Source organism: Eurypyga helias, unplaced genomic scaffold, assembly GCF_000690775.1.
Source record: "Eurypyga helias isolate BGI_N326 unplaced genomic scaffold, ASM69077v1 scaffold14874, whole genome shotgun sequence".
NCBI classification, from domain to species: Eukaryota; Metazoa; Chordata; class Aves; order Eurypygiformes; family Eurypygidae; genus Eurypyga; species Eurypyga helias.
The window spans coordinates 297-26547 of record NW_010246923.1 but is presented as its reverse complement, the minus strand read 5'-3'; the positions used below and the strand labels follow the sequence as shown (position 1 = coordinate 26547).

At 36.3% G+C, this 26251-nt stretch overlaps 1 protein-coding gene across 1 annotated transcript; it reads left to right on the top strand.

Annotated features, from left to right (window-relative positions):
- Positions 1-1286: 1286 nt before the first annotated feature.
- On the top strand, positions 1287-25900 carry LOC104505569 (chromosome unknown open reading frame, human C5orf42; the record flags this gene model as incomplete). Its single annotated transcript, XM_010150578.1, is given in 24 exon segments — positions 1287-1471; positions 2423-2503; positions 3535-3722; positions 4442-4598; positions 4736-4964; positions 5204-5337; positions 7878-8095; positions 8402-8566; positions 9638-9776; positions 10118-10227; positions 11327-11488; positions 11650-11758; positions 12101-12448; positions 13229-14130; positions 15297-15460; positions 16436-16572; positions 17210-17292; positions 18471-18553; positions 20027-20095; positions 21608-21800; positions 22385-22642; positions 22828-23574; positions 24405-24571; positions 25771-25900. Coding segments are annotated over 24 exon segments (5158 nt in total), but the record flags the coding sequence as incomplete, so codon positions are not given.
- Between the last annotated feature and the right edge of the window lie 351 nt (positions 25901-26251).

Here is a 26251-nt window from a genome sequence, read left to right as displayed (position 1 = left end):
TTAATGGTCTTTTCCAACCTAGAAGACTTCATGATTCTGTATGTTGGAACAAGAATTTTGTTTTTTAGTTACACAGTAATTACAGCATCCTTTTCTGTGCAATATGTGGAAATGCGTGGTAATTGGTAGTTCACAGCTCACACCACATCTCGTATTGCCTTATCAATCCATGTATTGCAGCTTAAGAAGCTGTTACTGCCTCTTGCCCATTCCACTCCTTCCCATGCAGAGGTTCCAACCTCTGTGGAGCCAAGAGGCTGCTCATACACAGTATATCTACAGTGTCAGTTTAGTCAGCAAAGTTTGCACTTGAATATGGGTATGGTGTCCCTGAGCAATAAGAAAAACCACAGTGTGTGGAAACTTACTATTCTATCAGAGCTATTTCTTGTTTGAAGATATACACATAAACTTAAAAGGAGCTTACACTGAAGTGTGATATCCACCTATTTGGAAAATATATTATTGTGCCTGGAATATTTCTATTCTGTAGAACTCTAATCCAAGTGTGCTAATCATATGAGGAAGCTGTTCCTTTCCAGAGATTTACAACCTAAGAAGCATAACTGGCCAACTTGATGTTACTACAGTAAAATGTATTTCTTCTGTAAGCTTAAAATACAATACTGTGTTCATTGCAAATTGGATAGGCAAATTTTAGTTGTTTCTGAGAAGATAATCCATGTTTTTGATTAACTGTGCTCCAGGGACTGAGCAGCATGCATATGACAGACTATATGTGTAGTAACGGAGGCAGTAGTGGAGAAGAAAATGCACATTCTGTGCAAGCTTTTTCAAGCCCTGACAATGTATATTTGCCTCTGTCAGCAAGTTTACTACATACATGAGCTTGTACATCTAATAGTACTCTGCTGGGCGGCAGGGACTTGCAGACCTAAAAACATGCAGTCTTTTATTTGTCTGTCTTTGCTTTTCTGTGTTATGCTTTCATTGTATTTTTAATCTGGTTTATAGAGACAATGGTTCCTGTTTTAGGGTTTATCTAGATTGTTTCATTTCCCTGTTGTTTAGATAGCCAAGGGTTCATTTTGAGTGAGTGTAAGTGCTTGAAATAGGTTGCTGCCCTTACACCAGTTCAGCAGAATCAATGTTTGTTGGTCAAAAGCCAAGGCAAGAAGTGTTTAATTTTTTTTCCCATCCTTGAAGTCAAGAAAGTAGTTGTTAAAATATAAATAAGTTTTCAGCTATATAAAGCAAAATATAAGAAATACATGTAAGTAACTTTGTTAACTTTTGATGGTAATACTATACTTCTTGAACTACAGGTTGATTGTACTATGGCGATTATTGTATAAGAAAGTGGTTTGGTATCAGGTGCAGCTGAACAGAAAAGTGAGTAAGAACGCAGAAGAAGAGGCTGTTGTCTCATCACTCTTAAGTCATATACAAGCCACCCTTCAGTCTTCAGGAGTGACCTTGGAACAGCATTTGAAGATTAATTCTGTGTCTGGTTAGTACTTTGGAAATAAGTACAAATATTAGGTGGTTGCATGGTTAACTGAGTACTAGGAAAAGGAGGTCCAACTTAACAATCAATAACTGACTACCAGATTTAATAAACGTTAATAGTAGGACTTTTCTTAAAGTTCTGATCAGAAACTTCTCTTACATACGTCATGACCCAGTACACATGTTGATCTTCAGAGCCTGTTGAGCTAAGTAAAGAAAACTTTTTACTTCAGTTTTCATTATGCCATAGAGGATCTGAATTCTGTCCTCATTTGTACTATGTTACTTCTTCTGAAGCGATGGGCATCGCAGTGTGTCTTTTGCTGGATTTCTACATAGAAATCCAGTTCATTCCATGTGATCACTGTGGGCGTGACCCTGTCATGCACATGACTGCAGTCAGCCTCAGCTAAGCATCTAATTAAGTGTAACCTAATGCAGTAGACTTCATCTGGCATATTTGTTTTGCAAACAGTGTATGGTTGTAGCCCAGTTTTCTACACATTGCTGTTGTCTGCTCATCTTCCTTTCCTGTTCCACACAGCCTAACTTCCCATTCATGTTCCCACCACAATTCTGTTTCCTGTCCATATCCTTTAGTTATACTTCTAGCTCCTCTTCCTACATCACTCTGTACAACACTTACAACCTTGTGTAATCTAAAAAAATATCCAAATTACTGAAAACCTTGTAGGAGTGATTATAACTTGAATTGATTTATTTTCATTTAATAGTGGCTTAGCAGTTAAAGAAAAAAAGCAGGGAGAGGTATTCAAAGTCATCATCTCTCAGATGCTCAAAGTTTAGATTTAGGTCTGAGAATAGAAATTTGCTGAGGACTCACATATTTTAGTCTGCTTTTCATAAATCTAATACTGAAGTAAGTTCATGTCTGCATGTGTAAAAGTAACTACATGGAGTGTTTGATTTGTTATATGTGTGACTTTTATAGGTGAGGAGAAGTTCCTTTTTGGCTCATACACAGATTCTGTGGACGTTTGGAAAAGATCTCTTTGTGAAATCAAGGCAAATGGTAAGGGATAAAATCTTCTGTGGGGATGGAGGGGGTAAGGTATGGAATCACTTTATGTAGTTATTTGACCCTCAGATAAAGGGTGTAAGACGCATAAAGGATGCATATTTGAAATTAAGATGGGATCTGAATAGAGACCAGTCAGACTTAAGTCTGATTGCTCCCTGAAAAAATCCCACACGTTTCTCTTTGAATATCAGAGTGTTCTTGTGATTATGATGTACTTGGTACAGAAAAGCTCTAGGTATATTTCTGAGCTAGAAAGAGACAGTGAAAAAGAGATGAAGAAAGCTCGTTTCCTTTGGTAGCTGTAAAATCAAAAGACACAGTGTTTGGGGAGTAACCAAACAAAATAATTTGTACCAAGTGTTTACTTAGGAGTTGGTTTGAAACAGATATTCCTAAGTTTCTTCCCAGGAATCATGAGAAATCTTTTTTTGCTGGTTATTATGCATGAGGAATGCCTCATACAGAAGGAGTTCAGGTTATTGGAAGCTTGGTGGGGATGTCTAAGCAATTTCATTGTGGTTTAGACATCCCTTCTTTTGCAGGCTGGGCTCCCTTGAGCTCTCCTGTCTTTGCTGTGTCACAATAATTATACATTGCTTTGTTTTGAAAACTGACAGATCTTTAGAAGTAAAACTGTTAGGGATGAGCAGTAACTCACTAGTAACTTAAATGTTGTAGGACGATCATATCTACTAAAATAGCTGCTCCTGGGTTCTGCTGCTTCTCAGACTGTATGTTTGCATAGATATGTTTCTGGAGAAGGATGGACTAGTACTTCCACATCTGCTGCCAGATCTTTAGAAGTAAAACTGTTAGGGATGAGCAGTAACTCACTAGTAACTTAAATGTTGTAGGACGATCATATCTACTAAAATAGCTGCTCCTGGGTTCTGCTGCTTCTCAGACTGTATGTTTGTTTCTGGAGAGGGATGGACTAGTACTTTAACATCTGCTATGTCTGTTCTTGAGTTTATTGTTTCGTTTCCAGCTCTACTCCTTCCCTTTTTTCTCTTTTAATGCAGGAGGAAAAAGAGCATGCTTTCTTCAGAGTAGATATTATCTTGCAATATTATTTTGCCACCTGTATCAGTATAACTTGTCTGAGGCTCAAGGACTCTGTGATCATCTGGTAGGAGAGATTCTAAGGCGATCACAGCTCTCAGTGAGTCAGATGGAAAAGTTTTCTGGTATGTTGATATTGCATAAAAGTGTGTTAAGGAATGTTGATACTGTTGGAATAACCTAGTGTCTAATTTCTGTGCCATCACACAAACGCTTGACAGCACACTTTCTTTTTACACTGAAGTCCGTTTTCAGTGACTGAAGATCTTTTTCTGATCCTCAGATGTTGTTTCATCTGCACTTGGTGGTGGAGTAAATGTTCAGACCACTTTCATTGTACAATTAATAGTGAAAGCATGCCCTGTGAAATGTTCTTAATATGAAATATGCTTGAGAAAGGACCTCGGATAAGAAAAATAAGAGGGAAATGATGTGTTTCCATTTGATATTGATTTAACTTTATTTTATGATCCAACATGATAAAATAGTGAATTCTTGATTGGTCAGCAGTCCCAAATTGACAGTGGGATTTTTTTTTTTTTTTGCAGATGCTTGTAAATTTTTTTTCTGTTAATTCAGAGTATGAAATCTAAATTTCCAAATTTAAGCAGATTTTTTGACTCAGCGCTGATCTAAATTTAGATACTAGAGGTCCATCTCTGGTCATTAAAAACACAGTAGAAAAGTATTTGAATATCAATATAATGTGTTATTAGTGTAAACGATTAAGCTCTAAGTCCTGAAAGCTTGTCAAGAAATTAAATAATACGATAGTTGTGATTAAACAATTTTAACATTCAAATTTAAAATCACTTTCCTCAGTGTTTTAATTTGATACTTGTTTTTTTAGATACCAAGTATTTTCAGCATGAACTATGGATGGTAACAGATGTTCATACTGAAACTGCTATGGCTGTGATTCGATCCATGGCACGATTCATGGCTGCTTATTTCACAAATCAGCTGCTCTATGTCTTTCCCCCACACAATGTTGACATCCTGCATCCGCTTCACATCAAACAAGGTATTTTCTCTAACAAAGTGAAGAGCAGTTCTACATTGAAATGAACCCAAAAGCAGTGTGAACATATAAATTCTAGATTGTTCATCTGATAGCATGCAAATTTATTTAAACTTTAAAACGTGTTTTTTGTGTCACAGACATACCTCCTCGTATTATACCACTGCAACACTGTTTGGTTACCAGAGCTGTCAAGGACCAGAACCTTTCATCTGTGTGGACAGCTGAATATGCTCTTGATTTGTTCTTTATTGGAGGACTCATTCCAGAGGCTGTGTGGTTAACAAACAGACTTGGGAATTGGAAGCTGTCTGTTTCAATTGGTGTGGCCTACCAGCTGTACTGTCAGAACTCTGATCAAGTCTCAAGGTAAATTTGAGCTTGGCACTAGTCTACTGTATTTTGTTATTAATATAATTTGCATGAAGTTTATTGTAACAAGGCATGTTCTTTGCCTCAAAATTCCTATTACCAGTCTCCTAGCAGGTGTGGGACCTAACATGTTAAGATTATTTATTTTGTCTTGAACATTCATTTAACAGATCTTGATTACATTATCTAAGGGCTCTACTTTGTTATTAATGAGCAGTTTCTTATTGTACCGTCAGGCTGAAAACCACAGTGTGTCACTTGCCATTAAGCTTATCACCAATGCAGACTTTCCAGGAAAAGTTGCAGTCTTTGTTAGGACAGCCAGTTACTTCTGAAACACCAGGATGTCTTAAATACAAGCAGTTTACAGGTATGTAAAATTATAAATAACTGTGTTTATATTTTATGTTATTTCACTGCATATTCTGTGTTAGATGCTGTCTTAAAATGAAACAGTTACCTTGTCTTCCCCAGTGTGTGCATTGCTGTTTCGGTGTATTCAAATATTTCAATTTTATAGGAGTTTGGATTTGGGATTGGGGTTTGATCATTCTAAAAATGGACCATATTATCAGTCTTGTTGTCTTTGTGTGTATCGGCCAAAACCGTATTTAACTACATTTGTTACTAACTTCAGTTTAGATGAAAACTTCCAAAGTTTTTGGTATTAAAAAAATAACAAAAATATGCCCTGAAGCAAATGTGAATGTATTAACAGTATGGAAGGTATCATCATACTTATTTTAAGTATGCTGTTTAATTTTTGCCTTTCATTTCTGTTAAAAGAGGAGGGATTGGTATCTCATAGCCTGACACCTCTATGTCCCCAGGTCCAACAGCTAGCAAGGCGGAGAATGTATTCCCAGTAGGCACATACACAAACACACATATACACCTACATACATCTGGCCACACAGTTCAGCACTTAGAGACATGCTCAGCACTCTCAAACAATTCCATCCCCTTTCCATCTCTTGCTGGTTAGGATGAAAGTCTGCCTATACATACCTGTATGTACAATGTGGGTCCCTCCGGGGCCGGGCTTAGAACCAGTAGCTGAATGCGTCTGCGTCTATGAGCCCCCAGAGCCACAGCCCCACTCTGTTTTCTGGTACAGACCCACTCACAGATGTGCTGTTCCCCCAGGTACACACTGTGCACTCCCACGGTAGCGGCCCCTGAATATACAGTTGTTCCAGTAGCTTGCTGGTCTGGGATCCTCAGTCTTTCCAGGTCCCTCACCCCTGGAGACACAGACACTTGTGGACACCCTGTCTTCCTGGCAGGTCATCACAGCTCCCTTGGTTCCTCCAGTATCCAAATCCCCTTCTCTTGCCCTTAGAGATATGTAGAAGCACAAGCAGGTCTTGCAGTCATGTCTCAGGCAATTGGCCAGGTCTTCACTGCTCCCTCCAGTCACTGCCAGCTCCTGTAGTCTCACTCTTGCAAGAGTGAGATGCACACACCCATAGCTCCTGGGGTGCGTCACTTACCGGTTGGTTAGTCTGACTTGCTGTCCCTCAAACATTCACTTACATAGCCACCTCACTTGCTCCAGTTGCTGGCACTGTGGATACATGGGGGCTCTCACCTGTGCTCCCACTCCAGCTGCTGGCACTTAAAATCCTATACTCAGACACACAGAATAGAGAATCTCTCACCCAGAAAAATAGACTTGTGCTGACAAGGCCCAACAGAGGTGAGGCTGCCACAACTCCTTGTCGTACCTTTGGTTTCTTTCCCAAAGATCCTGTAGTGAGCTTTGTGCAATCCCAAAAGACCTCCCCTTCATCCTGTAGTATATTCTATACTTCTTGACAGTAACCCCTGTCAAGCCAGAAAATACTGAAGAGAGCCACTCCCATTGGCTTATCTTGATAGGCTTCATGCCCAGACACTGGGGCTGATGGCTCGCCTGGGAAGAACCTGGATAGGATGTCTGTTTCTCTGAGCACATGATTTGCTGTTGTGCGTCTCTGGGCTTGTGGAGATAGCTTTTCATGGGTTGATTTTTTTAACTGTGAGTAGAGGAGCCTCAATATTATTCAGGTTACACTGCCTGCTGTTGTCTCTGTGCTCCTTTCTATGTTTGTATACGAGCTTTTTATCACATAACCAGCTGAAATTCCCCCACTTAGCTAGATCAACCTGTTCTCGTTTACATTTTACAGTACATTTATTGGCACGATCTCTATTCCTTACTTTATTTTTGTATGTTTGGAAATCACATTTCAAGTTCTTGTCAGCAGATGCATGTTGGTTAATCTTTATGTAAGCTACGTCCCAAACACTGTGTAGATTCTTCTTTTGTACTCACTTCCAAGGATTTTATTTCAAACACGCACATATACATGCTGTATTTAATGATCTGTTAGTATGATAGGTAGGGGAAGTATTTGGCAGCACATATTTCAAGACAAGCAGGAGGAGTAGAAATGGAAGTAGAGCAGTATAATGTTTTGTGAATTTCAGGAACCAACTATCGATGTATGTTCTTGCTAATTCTAGGAGATGAGGAAAAAAATGGAATACAAAAAAATACCTTTCCTTTTCCTTGATCATCATGCTTACTGATAAAAGAGTTGTTATAGTCATTATTAATAATATTCCTCGTTTATGCCTGCTTGATGAGAATGATTTGCCAGAATTTTTTGCCAAGAAATGAACATCTGAAAAGTTCAATTCTGTGTCTAGAGAAGCAATAGCGTTCCCTTAATGTGGCAAAAAGTAAAATTAATAATCGAATACCATTTTCAAATGTGAGAAATCTTATCTGAAAGCAAGTAGATGCAATGTATACATTCTAATAGACGAATGCAAACTCTGATAGTGCAGTCTCATAATTTCAGAATGAAAGATAAATTCATTGAGTTAGTTAATTTATCGGTTTCTGTGCTTAATGTTTTATAGATCCCATTGAAGAGGAAGATGCAAATGTTCTTTATAGTTCAATACAGGAACTACTGAAAGCAGCTGTTATGGCAGATGCTGATATTCTCTCAGAGACGTTTCAGCTTTTGATGGATTCTGCTAAGGATCTTAGCAGAAAATTGTATGGTTTAGTTCCAGATGGGCTTTATCTTCCAGCACCACCATTATACTGTCCTCAACCAGCTTCTCTCAGTGAAGTAAGCATGCGTAAAAGAAGTTTCTTGGGTCTTTGTTTGAATGTCTTTATGAAATAATCATGATTGTTATTCAGGTTCCTTACAGCTCATTTTTCTGTCTGTTTTTATTATGTTAATTCATTTACTTAAATAGTACCGTAATGTTAAGAAAGTATGTGTGCCTCTGTTTATTCCATAAAGGATCTATGCTGTAAAGAAGAATAATATTCTTAGGAGCAGAAATGACATTTAGGTCAGATTCCTTATCGCATATGTCCTTTTTAATTTTGAGGCTTGTTTTTGTCTTGGAATTTGCATTTTTTTCAGGAAGACTGCAATGACATTCTTTTAAAAATCGAGAGAGAAAGTCGTCAGAAAGTGTCAGGAGTTCTTCAGCGAATTATCTTGCTCTTCCGGGCTGCTCATTGTTCCTGTCCTGCAGCACAGTGGTATATTGCACGACTGAAGTGGGCAAGAAAAGTTATGCAAAAAGTAAGCATTTACCTTGTTTTTTTGTAACCTGATTATCATTCATAAATGTTACTGACACGCTGGTAATTACATTGCAGAAGCATTGATTCTCATCTGGACTCTGATGTTACGTTTTTTACATGTGGTCGTCTTCTAGTTTTACACTCCATGTTCAGTTCTTTTAGGAAACCAGAACTTAAAGATGTAGGGTGTCTCCTTCTACATGCCTTTCTGTACCCATTTGGTAACGTACAAACTCATTTCTTTCTCCATTTAAAAGAAACAAACTGATTTTAATTGTGAGTTACAGCTGTTAACTGAAGTGTGTTCCAAATCACTTAGGGTTGAATATGTAACAGGGAATGTCATGCTCACTTCAGGTAAAGTGGTCGTCTTACTGCACAGAGCACAGGACTTAGAAGATCTCATTCTACTCATGTGCATTTGTTTGCACAAAACCAAGCTCGGAATATACTGAATAAAAAATTCTGTGTAACCTCACACTTTGCTTAGGTAATTGTTATACATCCACTTAAAGGAAGCTGACTTGCTACAGAGACTGTGTGTGTCTATGACTGTCTGCCTTCCCTCAACCTCCCTGCACCAGCTTTCATGCAGTGATACAGATCAGGAACTGGTCTGACTTAGTAGTATTTCCTTCTGTTTGCTCGTTGCATGCTCACATGCTTAATGCTGGCGAGGGGGGCGGAGGGGTGGGCACGTATTCAAAGTACCAGCTGAAAGAGGAGGGAAAACTAGTCTGCCTTGGTTGACACCAGTTGGATTGAACTGGTTTCTTTCTTGTGATCTTAGTTCTTCTACTTTGCTCCTCTTGTATTTCATGGTAATCACGAGTATCATGGGTACCACACAAACGCATTTTTTGTGTCCTAGGCCATCCTAAACATGTTCTTTTAAATGAATTTTCAGAATACTGATTTGAAGAAAGTGGAAAGCAAGCTTAAGGGAGTTTTACTGATCTTTTCAGTATTCTGCTAATAACTGAGAAGCTGTACACTTAGTAGTGATACATACAAAACTTTTAACTGATTTTTATTTCAGTTTTGATTGTTTATTTCTTTGTATCTATAGATTCGAATGAAAGGATCTCTTCCTTTGCTGAGTCCATTCCCAGGGTCTTTGCTTCGTTACTCAAATTTCCGCACTGTTCTCTATAGATCTGCGTCTTCTGGAGACCATCAGTTTGATGATATTACCTGTAAAATTTTAGGTCTGTATGCAATAAAGTAGAATAATTTAAAACTGGAAAAAAAGAATGCAAATGAGAACCCACAGGTGCAAAGGAACTCTTATTTGCCTGAAATAGTTTGAAAGTTGCTCTTCTGGATTGTTGTCTGTGTTTGAGATCTGCATATGAAAGAACATGAGCACTAAGTGGGACTCTAGCTGCAGAGCACTACCGAAAACTCAAGAATGATTTTTTTTTTTTTCCCCTTTAACTACTGTTAAGGTGTACTGTTAATTCCTTTCTTCTAGCTAAAACTCTCAAGCTGTTTCAATTAATTAATTAATTAAAATAGAATCTCACCATATTGTCTGTTTGCATCGTAGGTTGGTTCAGAGAGCTGTGTGCATTGTGTTGGATGTTTCATGTTCGTGAAAGATTATCTGACAACTGTAGGCGGTACCAAACTGCAAGGGAAAACATTAACAATCATAAGGTAATTCTGTTACTAATACAGAAAACATGCATTTTAATTGCGAAAAGCTGTAACAAGAATTCTAAAGGTCTGCTGTATATTTCTGTGAGAATTTTAGTTGCTTAATAGGAGAAAATTAGCACAGTGCTATAATGTGTGGTAAGTATGTGTTGCTACAGACTAGTGCTGTCCATGTGAACTACATCCTTCTAATAGGATTTCTGTTGGGATTTTACTTGATACTTTATTCAGATAATTGGAGACATGATGCCAGAAGAGCTATAGTTTCTACACTTGGTGTCTATCTAAGCATATGCTTTTTTAAATTGTCATTAGATTAAGATATTTTGGGTGTTTCTTGACTAAACAATGTTGGTTTGGTGCATTAAATATACATGATTTTCAAAAAGATAATGAAAAATATTAAAATTTAATCATGTTTTCTGTACTTATACCATCATCAATTGATGTCAGAGGTCAAGGGAGAAAAAAGGAAACTACTGGTATGATATTTGTCATATATTCTGTAACAGTTCAGATACTGATTTTCTTTTTTTGTCCTGTCTAGTCTAGCAACCCAGCTGTCCTTAGCGGTTTGCTTCCTTTTCAAAACAAGTTCAAAATTCCTCTTCACCAGATAAAACAATTTTCACATAAACAGGATGGCTCTGTTTCAAGTAGTAGAATATTTTGTTTTTTCTGTGCTTTGTGTAACAGTGACAAATGAGAGAGAAATCCATCTTAAAAGCCTCTTGTCTGGCTTAACTATCTTTTATTCCAGTAAAGAATTATTCTGTGACTTAAAGTGATCATAAATTATTTACATCACCTGGTAATTCACTATATTAAACAAGTTAGGGCTAGTTCAGTCAGCTTCTCAAGTTTTACTCTGAATGACTGCAGGCAAACTCTTCAGCAGGGTGTTAATGGAAGTATTTCCTAAGCTGATTAAAAAATGCGTATGGTCCATACAATCTTGATCTGTCTCCTAGCATTGTATACTCCTCTATTTGGCTGTTAAGTTGGAGATTTTATTTTCTGTTGGCTAGGGAAGAATCATTACAATTTGCAGTGTATGAGTAACTTAGCTGAAGTATATTCATATCAATTAATGTTTTAGGATCCGAAGAAGAATGAATATGATGCCTCCACAGTTGAGCATTGTCTGAATGCAGTGGAGTGGGCTTGTCGCATGCTTCCTTTCTGCAGGTTCATGAATGTTGAAGAATTAGTTCAAGATGTAATTTTGAGTTTACTTGGAGAATTGCCACCAGTGAAAAAGGTAAAAGACATTAAAACTAGAACAAAAGCAATAGAGATTATCACAAATACTTACTTGCCTTGTAAAAGCTATGGGTTTGACTTTCTAGTGGTGTAACTTCTGATGGAAATTATACCTTACTCGTATGTTAGCTGCTTGAACAGATAATCTATTTTGTGCAGGTGGCAGAGATTTTTGTGAAAGCATTTCCTAATCCTGAAGATATAAGGGTTCCACTAAGAGATAAATACCATGGGCTTCAGCAGCGACTCAGACACAGCATTGTTAAAGGTAATGTGCATCCTTCTTCAGGAAATATTAAACAAATTTCCTTTTTTACCCTGCTTATAAATTAATTTGTAAGAATACCTTCTTTTATACCTCATGTAAAACAATTATTGTAGTTATGAGATAGAAAGCTTTAGTGGCAAATTCTGTATTTTCTTTCTGATATTTCTATACCAATAACAGAGTATAGTTAATGGTGTTTCTTCACTTTTTCACAGTTTCTGTCTGTATTTCTAAATGGCTATAATTTATGATGCTTCAAAGTTCATCCATATCTCAATTTGAGAGAATAATTGAAAGCTGAGAAGTTGGCATTTAAAATTTTTGTTTTCTTTCTTCTGGTAGGTCCTGAAAGCGACGAAACTATGTCTGTTTTTATACAAGCTACTGAAAAAGTGAGAAAGAAAGCCTTGGGACATGTAATAAGAAACATAGGCCCCATAGAAAGTAATATTTGGGAGCCAGCAGAAGAGCGAGCAACGGATGATGAGGAACACTGTTATGACAGTTTTTCATTAAGCACTAGTTTAAGCAGAAGCACACTTACTGATCTTGGGAATTCGCAGGTACATAGTGATGCTGACACAGCAGATACTCTTTCTGATGCATTGTGTACTGAAGAAATGAGAGTTCAAACACCTCCAGTCCAAAGGTATGAAAAAAACTGCAGCAGAAAGCTTTCAATTTAAATAAGTAAATAAATAGAAATCTTTTACTATTCAAGTAATGTTTTCACCAAATGGGTAATTGTCACTTTGGGTAATATATCAGATGAAGAATTAAAAATTTGCCAAATCTTAAAACTGCCAATGTTAAATCAGTTAACATGTGACTAAGAGGTTACTGAAGTCTAAATTATTATCAACTATGACCAAGTTCATGTATGATACTGATGAGTTGCTCTCTTTGTAAAAACTATGGATTTTGCATTTGACTGACACCTTAGCAATGTATTAATATATCATAGAATCACAGAATGGTTTGGGTTGGAAGGGACCTTAAGGACCATCCAGTTCCAACCCCCCTGCCATGGGCAGGGACACCTTCCACTAGACCAGGTTGCTCAAAGCCTCATCCAGCCTGGCCAGAAGCACTTCCAGGAATGGGGCGTCCACAGCTTCTCTGGGCAACCTATTCCAGTGCTTCACCACCCTCTCCGGGAAGAATTTCTTCCTGATATCCAATATAAACCTCCCCACTTTCAATTTAAACCCATTACCCCTTGTCCTGTCACTACAGGCCCTTGTAAAAGGTCCCCCCCAGCTTCCTTGTTGGCCCCCTTCAGGTACTGGAAGGCTGAAGGTAAATTTCGCCTTGTTAGTTTCCTGTTTTTAAGAATAGAGCAAGAAAAGGAACTAGTGTTGCATTTACTTATTTTTTCATGTAATTCTTCTTAAAATTGATGTTGACGTTCACAGTACTTCTGTTTGTTGTCTTACAGGGATTATGAACATCAGACACAAGGAGAAATAGGTAGCAAAAATACCACACACAAGATAAAACCTCTTAACCGGAAAATAAAACATCAAGATAAAGAATATGGAAAACACATGCATAATCAGTGTAATTTGCCCATAGTTGGTGCATGGGAATTTGAACGTGATGACGATGAATATGTTATTTTTTTAGAACTCTTTTTGAGTTACGTTCTTGAACGAGACCTGATAAAGTACAGTGATGTGGGAATTCCATTTCTTACTAGCTTTTCTGGACTTCTTCGGGAGCATGAATTAAACTCCCTCTTTTTTGATGTTCACACAACACTAAAACGTAGACAAGGCAAAACCAGAAGCCAGAGTGTGTTTAGAGCAGGGTCTTGCTATACTGTCACGTTGGCCTCGTGTGATCCTGAAACAGTGTCTGTCTATAATGAAGACCAAAATGTTTTGGAAAATTCAACCATTGTACAGTCTGTTGTACAGACGGCAGAACCTACTGTGCATAACTTAAGGAAAGGACTTAATGAAGGATTATTTGGTTTAAAACATAAGTCAATTTACAGAACTCAGAGTCACAGTCAAGGAGTCACTGTGGCATCAGCAACCCAGACCTTTCCTAAGCATACTTTGTCTAGCCTGCAAACTCAGACAGCTTCTAAATACATTTACAAAACCGTTGATATCATTGATACCATACCAGGAGAAGAACTAGCTATAAAATTGATGGATAAGTTGAGCAGTATTGCAAAATTGCTGGAGTGGATGATTAGGTGGTCTGATAAAAGACTGTTTTGTGGTGCCAGTAAACAAGATTCCATAGAAGAGACTCTCCCAATGATACATGTGAAAACATCAGCAGCTGCTGTCCTTACTTCTTTGTGGCTCTTAGAACAGTTAGACAGAGATGGATCTCAAGCAAAGAGCGTAAAATTTAAGGTAAGAAAGAGGATGGGGTAAATGTCAGTGAGTTAGTTGTGCCACTAAAGAAAAACACACACACCTTCTACCTTGTACTTCTGTTCTCAGTAAAACCTGGAATATTGATTAATAGCCTTTTCTTTATAGGTTGCTAGGAATGCTGGAGTTGTCTCTGTAGGAAGACTTGGGTTGGAGATTAAAGTTTTCTTTGGAAATCCTGTTTAAGATCTAACTCATATATCTAGATACAGCATAATTTGAGCAAATTCCTACAACTTTGGCCGTTGTCTCTAGTTTTATACATCGGCTTTGAAGAAACCTTGTATTGGAAATAGAGTATGGAAAAAAACAAGGCAAAGAATAAAGAAGTAGTTTCTCGGGGGAGACTTTAATTTAGATTAATTTGTCTCTGAGGACAGTGAAGATGCAGTCTGACTGGAGTATTTAAACCAGTTAAAAGTTGGTGAAAAGTGAATTTTTAATTTCTCACGATCACGGTTACACACAGTTGGGAGTATGTGTTAATATAAAAAAAGAGATTTGCCAGAACAACCTGATGAGTATTGCTTTGTTTTATATTTCAGGACAGCTGGATCTCTTACCCTTTTTAATTAAGTCTACATGAAAGGCTTTGAGGAGAGAGGGTTGTGGGTTTTTTTGAGAGGGCTTTTCTCCCAGACCAAAAAAATTTGTCTTGATTTTGATTTGTGTTTTCTGGCAACGGCCACCTGTATTTTACTTGCAACTTACTGCCACCATTTTGTCCATGCATATAGGTGTGTGATTATGTGTGGCTTTTTGCCTCTCATACTGTCTTCAGTGATAATTTGAGTGGTTTGTGTTGTACATGATGAAGGCCAAATCTTATTGTATATCTTTGTATAGGGTATATTTAATTGTCACGTAGCGTCTTTGACAATAGACGTTCAATTGATGCTCACAAATCTCTTATGTATTGTTTCCTTTGAGTAATTCGGAGGACCGTTGCTTCACTTAATGCAAAAAGGGGCAGAACTCAGGTTCAGTGGGCAACTGTAAATCCAGAATTTCACATCTCTATAATAAAGAGAAGGTTAATGATGTTAAGCATGAAACCATTGGGTTGTGTTTTTTTGAAGTAGCAGGTTTGGTGTTTTGTTTTTTTTTTTTTTTAACTAGTGAATTATCATTATTATTTTTAATAGCATCCAGATAATCGGTATCTGAAAGGATTTGCATCTCAATCAGAAGCCCAGTCTAGGACAGAGAAAGAAAGTAGTATGGATGAAGGTTCTTCCATGCTGGCCAGTCCTTCCCTTGATGTCCAGGGTGTACAAGCCTATGATGATCTTTGTGAAACTGGCTTTGGGTAATCTTTCTTTTTTAACCTAAGAAGTCTGCTTGGTTGTAATTCCTCAGCTAGGCAGTCTGTCAGTATGAAGGGTTCTACTGTGATTACGTGTTACATACGTGTTTAATTTTGAATGCAAAGTCAGTCATGCATATTGTTTGCAGCTGCATGAAGCAGATTAAATGTTCTCCATCAGCAGCCATAGGTAGAAAACAATGTAGGTGTTGCACATGAGGTGAATTGTACATGGCTGTTTATAAACTTAATGCTGTGGAAATGAAATCTAGATTTCTGATATAATTGATACCATGGTTTTCTCAAAGAATTCAGATAACTTCCACTCTCTAATGTATTTTTCTTTGTGTTAAAATTTCACAACGTTAGTTTATTTTCACTGGACCTGTAATCTACCTATGTTCATATGAGTGCATGTCAAAAAAATAGATGCAAAAGGCAGTAAATATTTTATTTGTTAATATGTTCCCCAGTTCTGAAGATGGAGATTCCTTAAACTGAAGTCCTTTGTGACATTTCTCTTCATCTTCTGCTGCACTAAAGAAACAAAACATCTTTGGTTTTACTATTCTGAGACATTACAGTGTGTCTTCTCTAACAAGAATTTTTTTTTTAAGTAAAGGATGTTTATGTGTGGAAGATAAATGTAATCTTAACCGGATGATTTTGAAGTCATGGTGCAGTTTATGCCTTCCGTTTTTGGTACTTCCATTTTTGGTAATGTTGGTTAAATTATTCTGGAAATAGTCCACCTGAGAGACTGTACCATTAATGTCACTAAAATATCACAGCTATACCAAAAATTATATGAATCTTGGTTTAAGTGAAATTCAGAGAGAACAAATACATGAACATGGTTACATTAAAACAGTATTCATTTTACAGTTATGCACTAGTCTGAGAGGAACAGCATGCTTAAACTGTCAGATACTTATATTGTTTTAATTGTTAATTACCTTTTGTAATTCCAATTACCAGAATGTCTGCAACGTCAAAATATTTTGCTAAGAAGGAAATTAGTCATGGGAATTATTCTATACCTCGTATGACTGAAGATCTTAATGAAGTGGGACCATTTGTTCAGGAGGAGTTAGATCTAACAGCAGAAAGAGAAGGTTTGGTTTTGTGTTACATACTTTTACTATCATCTTGACATGTGAAACGGTAGGAATTTTGCCTGAATAAGATTATTTGTCCCTCTAATAAAAAAATGGAATTTTTTATTGTTCTATTGAAATTATTAGTGTATCTGTTTTATAGCTCTTAGACAATTGCTTTCTCAAGACTTTCTGATCAGTTTTTCCCTTATGTAATGTCTTTTTGCTGTAGAGATAGGACAGTGTATATTAACATACTTCATTGTCACGTTTACTTTCATTCCAAAAATATTCATATTAATTTAGTTCAAAATATTCAAATGTGTAAAACATGATTTGAAAATTGTAAGACCAGAGTATGCATAAGTTAAGTTTATCATATTCCTACCATGAAAATAAGGTTGGGTTTTTTTGCCTTTCTTTTGTTGCTTGCTTTTTTTTTTTTTTTGGTTGTTGGTTGGGTTTTGGGTTTTTTTTTTCTTCTTCATGTGCATGCATCAGCACTCGTAATGACACAGATTTTGAATTTGTTGAGACAACCCCTTTCTCCTCGCTAGGGGAAAAGATGGAGTAATGTGACTAGTTGACAAAAATCAATTAAGAGTGCTGTTTGTCGTGTAATTTTCTGATTTAAATAATTGTATTTATTTTGTAGACTTCTTTGAGGAGCCATATGAAACTCCAAAGAGCTCTAGTAACTCTGTCAAGATCAAACCTGTAGAACATGAAGGAAGAAAGGCAAGTTACCATCTTGCATAGAATCATTAAATTATTATGAATACTCATTTTAGAATGTCCTGAATTCTTCAATATACTTAAGAGCTTGAGTGCCTAAAATGTTTAGGATTGATGAATTTTTTCCCTGTTTAAATCAATAATAAAAGTCACAAGTGATTAAACAGTAGTAAAGGGAAATCTGCTGGGAGCACTTTTGAAAACTGATTCGTTTATCTAAAACTAAATATGTATATGCCTATGTATATAATCATGTATATATAAATTGTATTAAATATATATAATGTATAACACTACATATTAATATATGATTATGTATGCACACATATATACAAAAGCATGTAAATTTAAAAAAAGTACATGTGGTCCTTTGGTTAATGGACCAGATTTTTATGTGTATTTTGTTTTACAAGAAAGCTGTATTAACAACTTCTTTGTTTCTTTAAAAATGTGTGCAGTCTCTGAAATTGTCACAGGGTGACTAAGACTCTACCACTTATCTCCATGCTTGGTCATTTTTAAATATGTGAGGATGTTTATTTTTCTCCTGTCTGAAAACCATCTGGATCTGTAAACAAGCATTGTTTTTTCATGGGTCATCTTTCGTCCTAAGTCTCCTTTCTTTTGAAACTGGCTAGGGGCTATTATGCTGAAATGTGAATTGCCGTGCCATGGGTTTACTTGCCTGTAGTACTGTAGATTCAGTGCTGTTAATGGGATTAGAAACAATAAATGTATCGTGGTCTTCAATTCTACAGTGCATTTTACTAGTGTGAATCTGTGGAATGTGTATAATCCTGTGTTTGTTTCAATTTCTTGGTTTATAGATAGTGTGTAGTAGGGTTGTTTCCACATTTTCACCTTTACCCTAGAGGGTGTGATTTTAGCAGCGCATATTTCCAGGGTACTATATGGATATGAATTTGAAAATAAAAAACCCATAATAATCTCCTAAAAGGAAAGATGCTTAGATGAATCATTAGGATATCTCCATATTCTTTATCCATATCTTTAGTAATCCTCCAGTAAGTGTGTAATTTTGATTGGTTTTCAGTCAGATTGTTTTCAGGTGGCAGATTAACCAAAAGTATGTTTGCCTTAAACTCATAAAATAATACTTTATTGAAGCAAAAGGGAGATGTAAAAATTAATGAGTTCAGATGCATCTTTTTATATTCCAGCAGGTCTCCATTTCAGGTGTGGATCATCCCCAAGAAAATGAAAAGGTGGAAGAAACAAAGGAAGGAAAGACTGGACAGAATGTGTGAGACACTTTTGTTGTTGGTTGAATTTCTCTTGTAACTTTGCTTAAAAATCTGAAGTAGTTTGGTGAGTTACTGTATCCAGCGAAGTCGCGGTGGGTTCTTGCTGTTGTTCGTAGCAACGGACTTAGTTTGGAACAAAGTTTCAGTTGTCTTCTGTTACCCATGTACAGGCATTTTGCATATGCAAAGTGAGGGGTGGATGAGTGGTTATTTAGTAATGATCAAATAAAAGAGGCATGCTTTGTGGGAAGGTGTATTTTATATCTGGGAAAGGATAGAGAATAACTGGAAAAGCTTTCAGACACACAATTCCTTCTCCGGACTTTAAATGGGAGCAGCATCTTCAAGATAAATACAGGTGGACAGCTGTTATTCTGGGCAGTTTTAGCAGCTCATGTGTTACACAACATAGAATAAAGAGAGGTTGGTTTCTGGGAAAATGGATATAGCTGATAAGCTTGGTAACTCGTGGAAGAGGTAGAGAGGTATTTTACACAACTTAAGAAATTCCATTATGATAATCTTAAAATTTTATGTTTTAAAATATAACTGTTCATTTAATATAATGTATATAAAATTACAGAAACAATCCATAAGCCTGATTGTCACGTCATCTGTTTGAATAGATTACTGCTCAGTTTGATTACTCTGAAGTTTTTCAAGGGGAGAAACTTTATATTCTGTAAACACAGGTTTTATTATGTTTACCATGAGGAATCTTGGTATTTTGAGATTTTTTTTTGTTTCGTGACAGAAGAATACCCATCTATTTTTATTATTTCAATTAGCTATCTTACTGATTCCCCGAATTTGTAGTAATTTTTCCTCTGATACACAGTACCTGAGTGTCTTTATATTTAGAAAATCTTACTAAATGTGATGGCATATAAATAAATATTCCTGTGTATATAAAATGTTATGTGGAAAAACTTTTAAATGGCTTAATTTTTGAAAGACTTAGAATTCTCTACTGTTTTGAACTGCTATATTTTTGTTTTGAAAGAAACAAAAATAACTGCACGTATGATGCTCCTCGAGGATTTATTGATACTGGCTTTTCTTTTTCAGGAATGCAGATTGTATTAACAGTGTTGCTTAAATTTGATTTTCTATTTTTCTGTCAGCTCAGGTCAGCTTATTTTTTGCCTGTTGTTTGTGTTGAATTTGCAGAACCTTTTCAGTGATTTTGTTTGAGTTAGTTCTTGATTGCTAGGGAGACAACACATGAATGTCAATATTTGCCAGCTCAAATTGCAGTGTAATGCAGTAATTGAAGCCGTGCAGATCAGTGTAGCTCTGGTCAGGTGGCTTTCAGGTATATTATCTCATACTACTTAAAATACTTTTTTTGTGAGGTTATATGCACCTATACATACGCAGCCAGATACCTATATAAATGTATATAAAATCAAAATAAAGAGCGTAACGAATTCTTGTAGTATTTACAACACTAATTTTTTCTTTCTTTATAGGATGACTGAGGTGGTTACTAGCACCATTTCTCACTCCTTCTCTTTAGAGCAAGATGCAGAAGTTCCCAGGTAAGATAAACCTATAAAATTTTATATAATAAAGAATTAACTATCCCTATTAGATTTTCAGCCTGAAGTAACATGATGTGTAGATTTGATTACAAAATATTTGCAGGTCTAGTATATTGCACCTGAAAACCGCAGTACTAATTACTCTTTCTTGAAATCTTTTTGTACTATAATTCTTGAAGATCATAGTCTTGTGTGTTATCCAGAATATCACATGAATCAGATGTGTTGATTGAGAGATACCAGATTGCAAGACAAGTGATTCTTCTCATTCCAGACAGAATCATTATAATTATATAATATTGCTACAGAAGATACATTGTAACAGGAAACACCTAAACAATAACACTGTAAACTTGTATTAATATTTTAATTAGATTATTAGACTGTATAAATTCCCACAGCAACTGCTAGGTACACATAAATATATGTATAATATTTCTGTAAACAGGGAGATTGTTGGAATTAGGAAAAGAGGTCAGGAGTCAATCTTAGGCTTTCACTACTAGAGCAATTCTCTGAGGGTTTTTTCAGTTTCAAGAAGGTTCTGAACTACCCATCCCTTTGGATTCAATTTTCTTGTATCTTTAATCTCATTTCCTTCCTGAGTTTTTCATACTAGCTTTTTAAAAAAAAAAATTTCTGTCAGGCCATGCTTACACGTTCTGATTTTCTTCCAAATATTTCCTGTGCCCTTTCACACCTATTACACAAAACCTTTTCAGTATTACTCATTAGCTTTATGCTTCTGTTTCTTCACCTGCTTGGAGGCCATTCTTTTCAGTTGTGAAAAATGCTCCAAAGTTTGCCTGTACCATTAGGAATATCAGCATTTTTCTTAAATAGAGAAATGTCTTTTGGGTCAATTTCTGTTTTTGTAGGTAAAATCCTTCAGTTTCATTATAACTTACTGTAAATCATAACCTCTTATTTATTAAAGGACTTAACCTACTTAAAAGCCTTTACTTACTGTAAGATCTAATTATCTCTGTGAGAAAATTCTATGTATTGTATCATCTTACATGTTACTTTGTTTTCTGATCTGAAATTCTGTTGTTGATTTTTAATTCCAAATATGTAAAGGCACATTTAATTATTTAGGTGAAAGTGAATCTGCTTTCTCTCTTATTTCAGCTAATAATGTCCTTCTCCATTTTCCATCAGCTGTTTGGTTTTATGACTAAGGAGGCTCTCTTTCTGTTAAATTCTTGGTTTCTGCCTGAATTTCTAGTGACGATAATGTTTCAGATACCACTAAGACTGAAAAAATCAGATAGAAGTTATGTCTTTATTACTGTTTTTTATTCATTATATTAGGAAGTGTTAGGAAAATGTCATACATGCTCTCCAAAGAAGATTGTGCAGTGTTAATTATTAAATTGTTCCTAAAAACTGATCATGCTTTAGAAAAATGAAGGATCCTTAAAATTTTCTGGATTGATATAAGACAACCTCATATAGGTGTTCTGAACTATGAATGTTTTTCACAGTTTTGTTCTTTTCCTTCTTAAGTAATACAGAGGTTTCTGCAAGCGACAGTCAGCCTTCTCAGACTGTTGTGTCAACTGTGTCAAGTGTTGCCTCCAATACTTCCTTTTGCACAAAGCAGCAAGAGGTCAAGGAAGAAGTCCCTGCAGAAGCGAAACTGAACACATCGCAATCTGTCAGGCACATGCTCCAAGATGAAATGTTTAAGTTAGTTCAGGTGAGAGCATCTCATTGAAAATAATGTTCACAGTACAAGCTGTGTTCTTTAAAACAATGGAGATAATTAATGTTTTAAAGGAATTCTGTGTGTGGTTGTTTTTAAAAAAGATTTCCAGTTCCATGTAAACTAATGTGAGAATTTATTTTAGACGTAATTGTTGCTTTCAGCTCACGAAAATGACTAATCTAATTAATAAAAGTTTGAGTGTGTTTTACTTCACATAACTCAGTGTGCCGTAATACCATAGATTAGGAAAAATTCTGAATCTGTAACTAGGAATTAATTTTTGTTAGTACAGGGAGACAGTGTCACGCGACCTTACATTTACTCAAACTTCACCAAAAAAGTGAAGGAATTTGTCTTGCTGTAGTACAATGTATCTGTGGCAGATTTAATGTATCTTAAAAGAAACTCCAGTATGATAAAAAGTCATATAAATGAATGATTATTGAAACTTTGGGATGTTTATTTTGTCACTTACGTTAACAGAATAATGGACAGTTAACAGCCTAGACATAGAATTTTTGCTAAGATACCTGTTAAAGTTGTTTGCAGTGTTAACTTTGTGTGTGTGTATCCAGCTACAGCAAATCAACTTCATGAGTTTAATGCAAATAGTGCAGTCATCCTTTTCCAACCTGCCAAATGTGCAACAAATTTTGCAACAGCGTGAACCTGTTCACCTGGAAGGAAGCCAGCCTGCACACACTGCTGGAGACAATGGATCTCTGAAAACACAACTGCCCATTCAGGAAGATAAAGGAAAACCTAGTCAGAAGAGTTCTGATTTTCAACCAAGGAATAGTTTAAGAGATGAAAGCAACAATGGGCGTATAAAAGTAGGTATATCAAAGTGTCATTTATGAGGACTGTTCTATATACCTGATATGCTATCTGTCCTATTAAATTAGGAAATGTTTTTGTAGTGATTGCTGATAGTGAGAAATTATCTGTACTATGTTTAATGCATGGTTTATATTTCAGGGTACTTGTAAATGCTGTTTTGTTTGCTTTTCTGATTCAGAATCATCTGGATGTGAATGTTTCTTTAAGCCTATTAGAAAGCTACAGCAAAGAAACAGGATTTATGACACCATCTCCAGATTTGAATTCTTCAGCACATGCTAAACCATTTCATCTGCTAGCTCCTTCTTCAGGCATCCAGAAGACACCAAAGCTTATCCCTATAGAAAAAAAAATGAATTATTCAAATGGATTTCCTTTGCTTAAGCTTGAATCAGGTTATCATTTCAAACCAGCATTTTTACGTCCCATAGAAATGTCATCAGCTTTTGCTAAACCACCCGCAGTACCACGAGTAGCTTGGATTTCATCACATTCTGTAGGGAACCATCAGTCATCGCACACACCAAGAAAGAGTAAGTCAGAAGATTTGAACATGAGTAGAGATGACCCTGGGATCCCAAGGCAAGTGCATGAAGAAGAGGAAAGATGGGCAGAAACAGTGCATAAGGGACCTCCCAAACACTTGAATCTAGACCAGTATGAAAGACAGCAAGAAGTTTCACCGCAGCAGCAGTTCTCTGCAAATGTGGATATGGACAAAGCACTGATCACGCAGAACCTGGCTGGTATTCCACTGTTGCACTTGCAACATGACCCAGTTCCCAGACTTCCAGCAGTTGTAAGGCAGCCAACCACTACTACTTTAATACCTGTTAAACCTGCGACAGAGGAGGCTGACTCCAGAGAAACAGTACAGCACACAGGAATATCACTACTTCATGCTAATTTACCTCAAAAAAAGAAGGTAGGATTTTAAAAATGTATTTTTAAAAGTTGTACGATTTTCAGTTTCATGGTTTCTTACTCATCAAAAATAAGTTAGGGAATTTGGAAGTGGTCAGCACAGCTACCAGAAGGGATCTGTAACTGAGGTACCTCCTTCTTACTGGCATTGTCAGTATGAGGCAGGCTGTAAGCTTGGAAATATTTTCAGTGACATTAGATTGATTCCACATTCCATAGTTCATTAACATTCAGCCCATTAGTAGTGAACATAAGGAATTTACTATCTAAAATACTGGATAATATTTATATAGTCAAAAATAGTTCTGTTTTTGCAGAAATTTAAATAGAATTGTTTACAGAAATAGAATGCAGAAAGAAAACATCTTTTATAGGGTAGAAATGGAATACTAGAAGGCTTGGTAAGAAAACCTTATTTCTGGATGTTGAGAACTGAAGTTGGTGTTTTGAAAAATGATGTTCTGATGGACTCTCACACACTTGTGCATTCCAGTTGAAAAGAATATGGTTTTGTTTGAAAGGGGCTTCTTCAGTCCTTCCCTGCACCGTGTGGTTCCTACCTTGATCCTTCAACTACGTACATTAGAAATGCAGGTATCAGTGAAATGCATTTGGTGGAGAAAATCACTATTTTTTCGTTCACTTTCAGAAAACAGTTTACATGCTAGGTGAGATATTGGTCTAATGCTGTTAATGCTACCTCTTCACTTGCTCTACAATTTGCTACATGAGATCCGAACTAGACCTACTCTTTTCATTCAATCTGACTGGAGTTCCCCTCTCTGTTTCCTTCATTGTTTCATTTTTGCTTCTTTCTCTGAACACCTTCAGGCACTAAAATTGATTCCTCTTCAAGATCTCATTGCATTTGAGCAACACCACCAGCATCATACTATGCACAGCACTGCCTGTGGCCAGGCCCAAACTGAACCTATCCAGTTGCTAAAAACCGATGTTGAACCATTTGAACTGAGAGATGTGCAAAGTAATAGAAAAAGGCAAGTCAAACCTTTAAAGCGGGTCTCCACATAAAGTGGGATTGGGTATAATTCTGTTGGACTAGAGTAAAATAGCAAGTGTTAGTTCAGACACAGCAGAAGTATAGCATTAGGGCATGAAGGGGTTGTTGCTGTTACCAGGCTGATAGGAAGAAGAAGGATGGGGAAATGTTTTTCATACTGGTTTCTGTGGTAAAGTCGACCTGTCATCTGGCTGTTTGCTATGTACTGTTCATGAACTGTTTTGCTGCCTACACAGTGGATCTTTATAGGGTACTGTCTGCACTGCATATTGTCACTGATAGTAGCAACCTTCAAGAAGAAAAGGATTGCACTCTTTCAATATAATTCAAGATACGGGCTCTCTTTCTGAATCCAGACAGAGGGTAGTAAAATGCCTGATATTTTATTTTGTTTTGCTACGTATGTTATTCATTATTTTTTAAATTTGATTTATTCTTTGTTAATTGATTGCACAAGCCGTTAAAACAGTTTGTTTAAGCTGCATGCGTATCTTTGTTCAGTTCTCATACAATGCTGATAGGTTCCTGACATTTCACAGACCTGTGTTTTCCATGGAAGATTTAATTGCATCGTTGCATCTAGAATAGGACACTTGCTTCTGATTTTGATGCTTTGAATGCTGGCAGTTGGAAACTGCACTCTGAAGGTGAAAAACAATTGATACACAAGTAACTGCAGCTGGAGTTTAGAATACCAGTTTTGATATTACCAGCTGAAATGCTTGGAGCTATAACTGTTGTCTCGTAACCTAATTACCAGATATTAAAGAAAATTTGCAGCTTTTTTAGTAAAATAGTTAATTAGAAATTTTCAGTGATAACAGTGGTTTGCTATTTGCCTGAGTTTTTCTTACAGATTTCTTACAGGCATTTTGTGTAGCAATGATTTTTGATGATTATACACAACATGTAGATATGGAGTGTTATGCACTTTGTAATATTTTATATAATCAGCTTATTAGACCACCGATTTTGGTGTGATTGCTAAGTATTTTTAGGTGTTCATACAACAGTTTCACGTAGATTTCTGGTAGTGCTTGGAACTGATCTGTATGCAACAGTTGTGTTTGTCTTTTTGACCTTTAGTTCAGTGTATCTCTCATGATATGTTTCTTAGAAAACAGGTATTATTGCAGTGCAATTCTTATTTTTAATATGTAATTAATATGTTGACAGACAAAAGAGGCGTGAAAGGCAACAAATGAAAGAGAAGGAGGAAAAGAAGAAACCAAGTGTGTCTTTCTGCCCAGATGACTCCATCATCACTATTAGTGATACAGTGATGGATGCTGAATCAGGAACTGGGGTATAGAAAAAAGTATTTTTCTTTGTCTTTTTCCATTCAAGTATTAACTGCAAAGAAGTTAGAAACTGTGAGGCAAAATAATCATGTAAATCTCTTACAGGCTTAGCCTAGAAACAGTATACATCGTTCATTCATACACCTGCATTTCCTGTAAACAAGAAATTTAGTTACAACTTATTCCAAGGTTGCTTTTGTTTTTGCTGGGGCCTTGTCTGTTTTGATAGGATATTCATTATTCATCTCTGTGTGCGTTTAAAATGAATATGTACACAAACGCTAATTGCTTTAAAAAAAAAAGAATAAATTATGCTTAGCCTAGGAGTGATGCTATGACAAACGACCCAGGCGTTA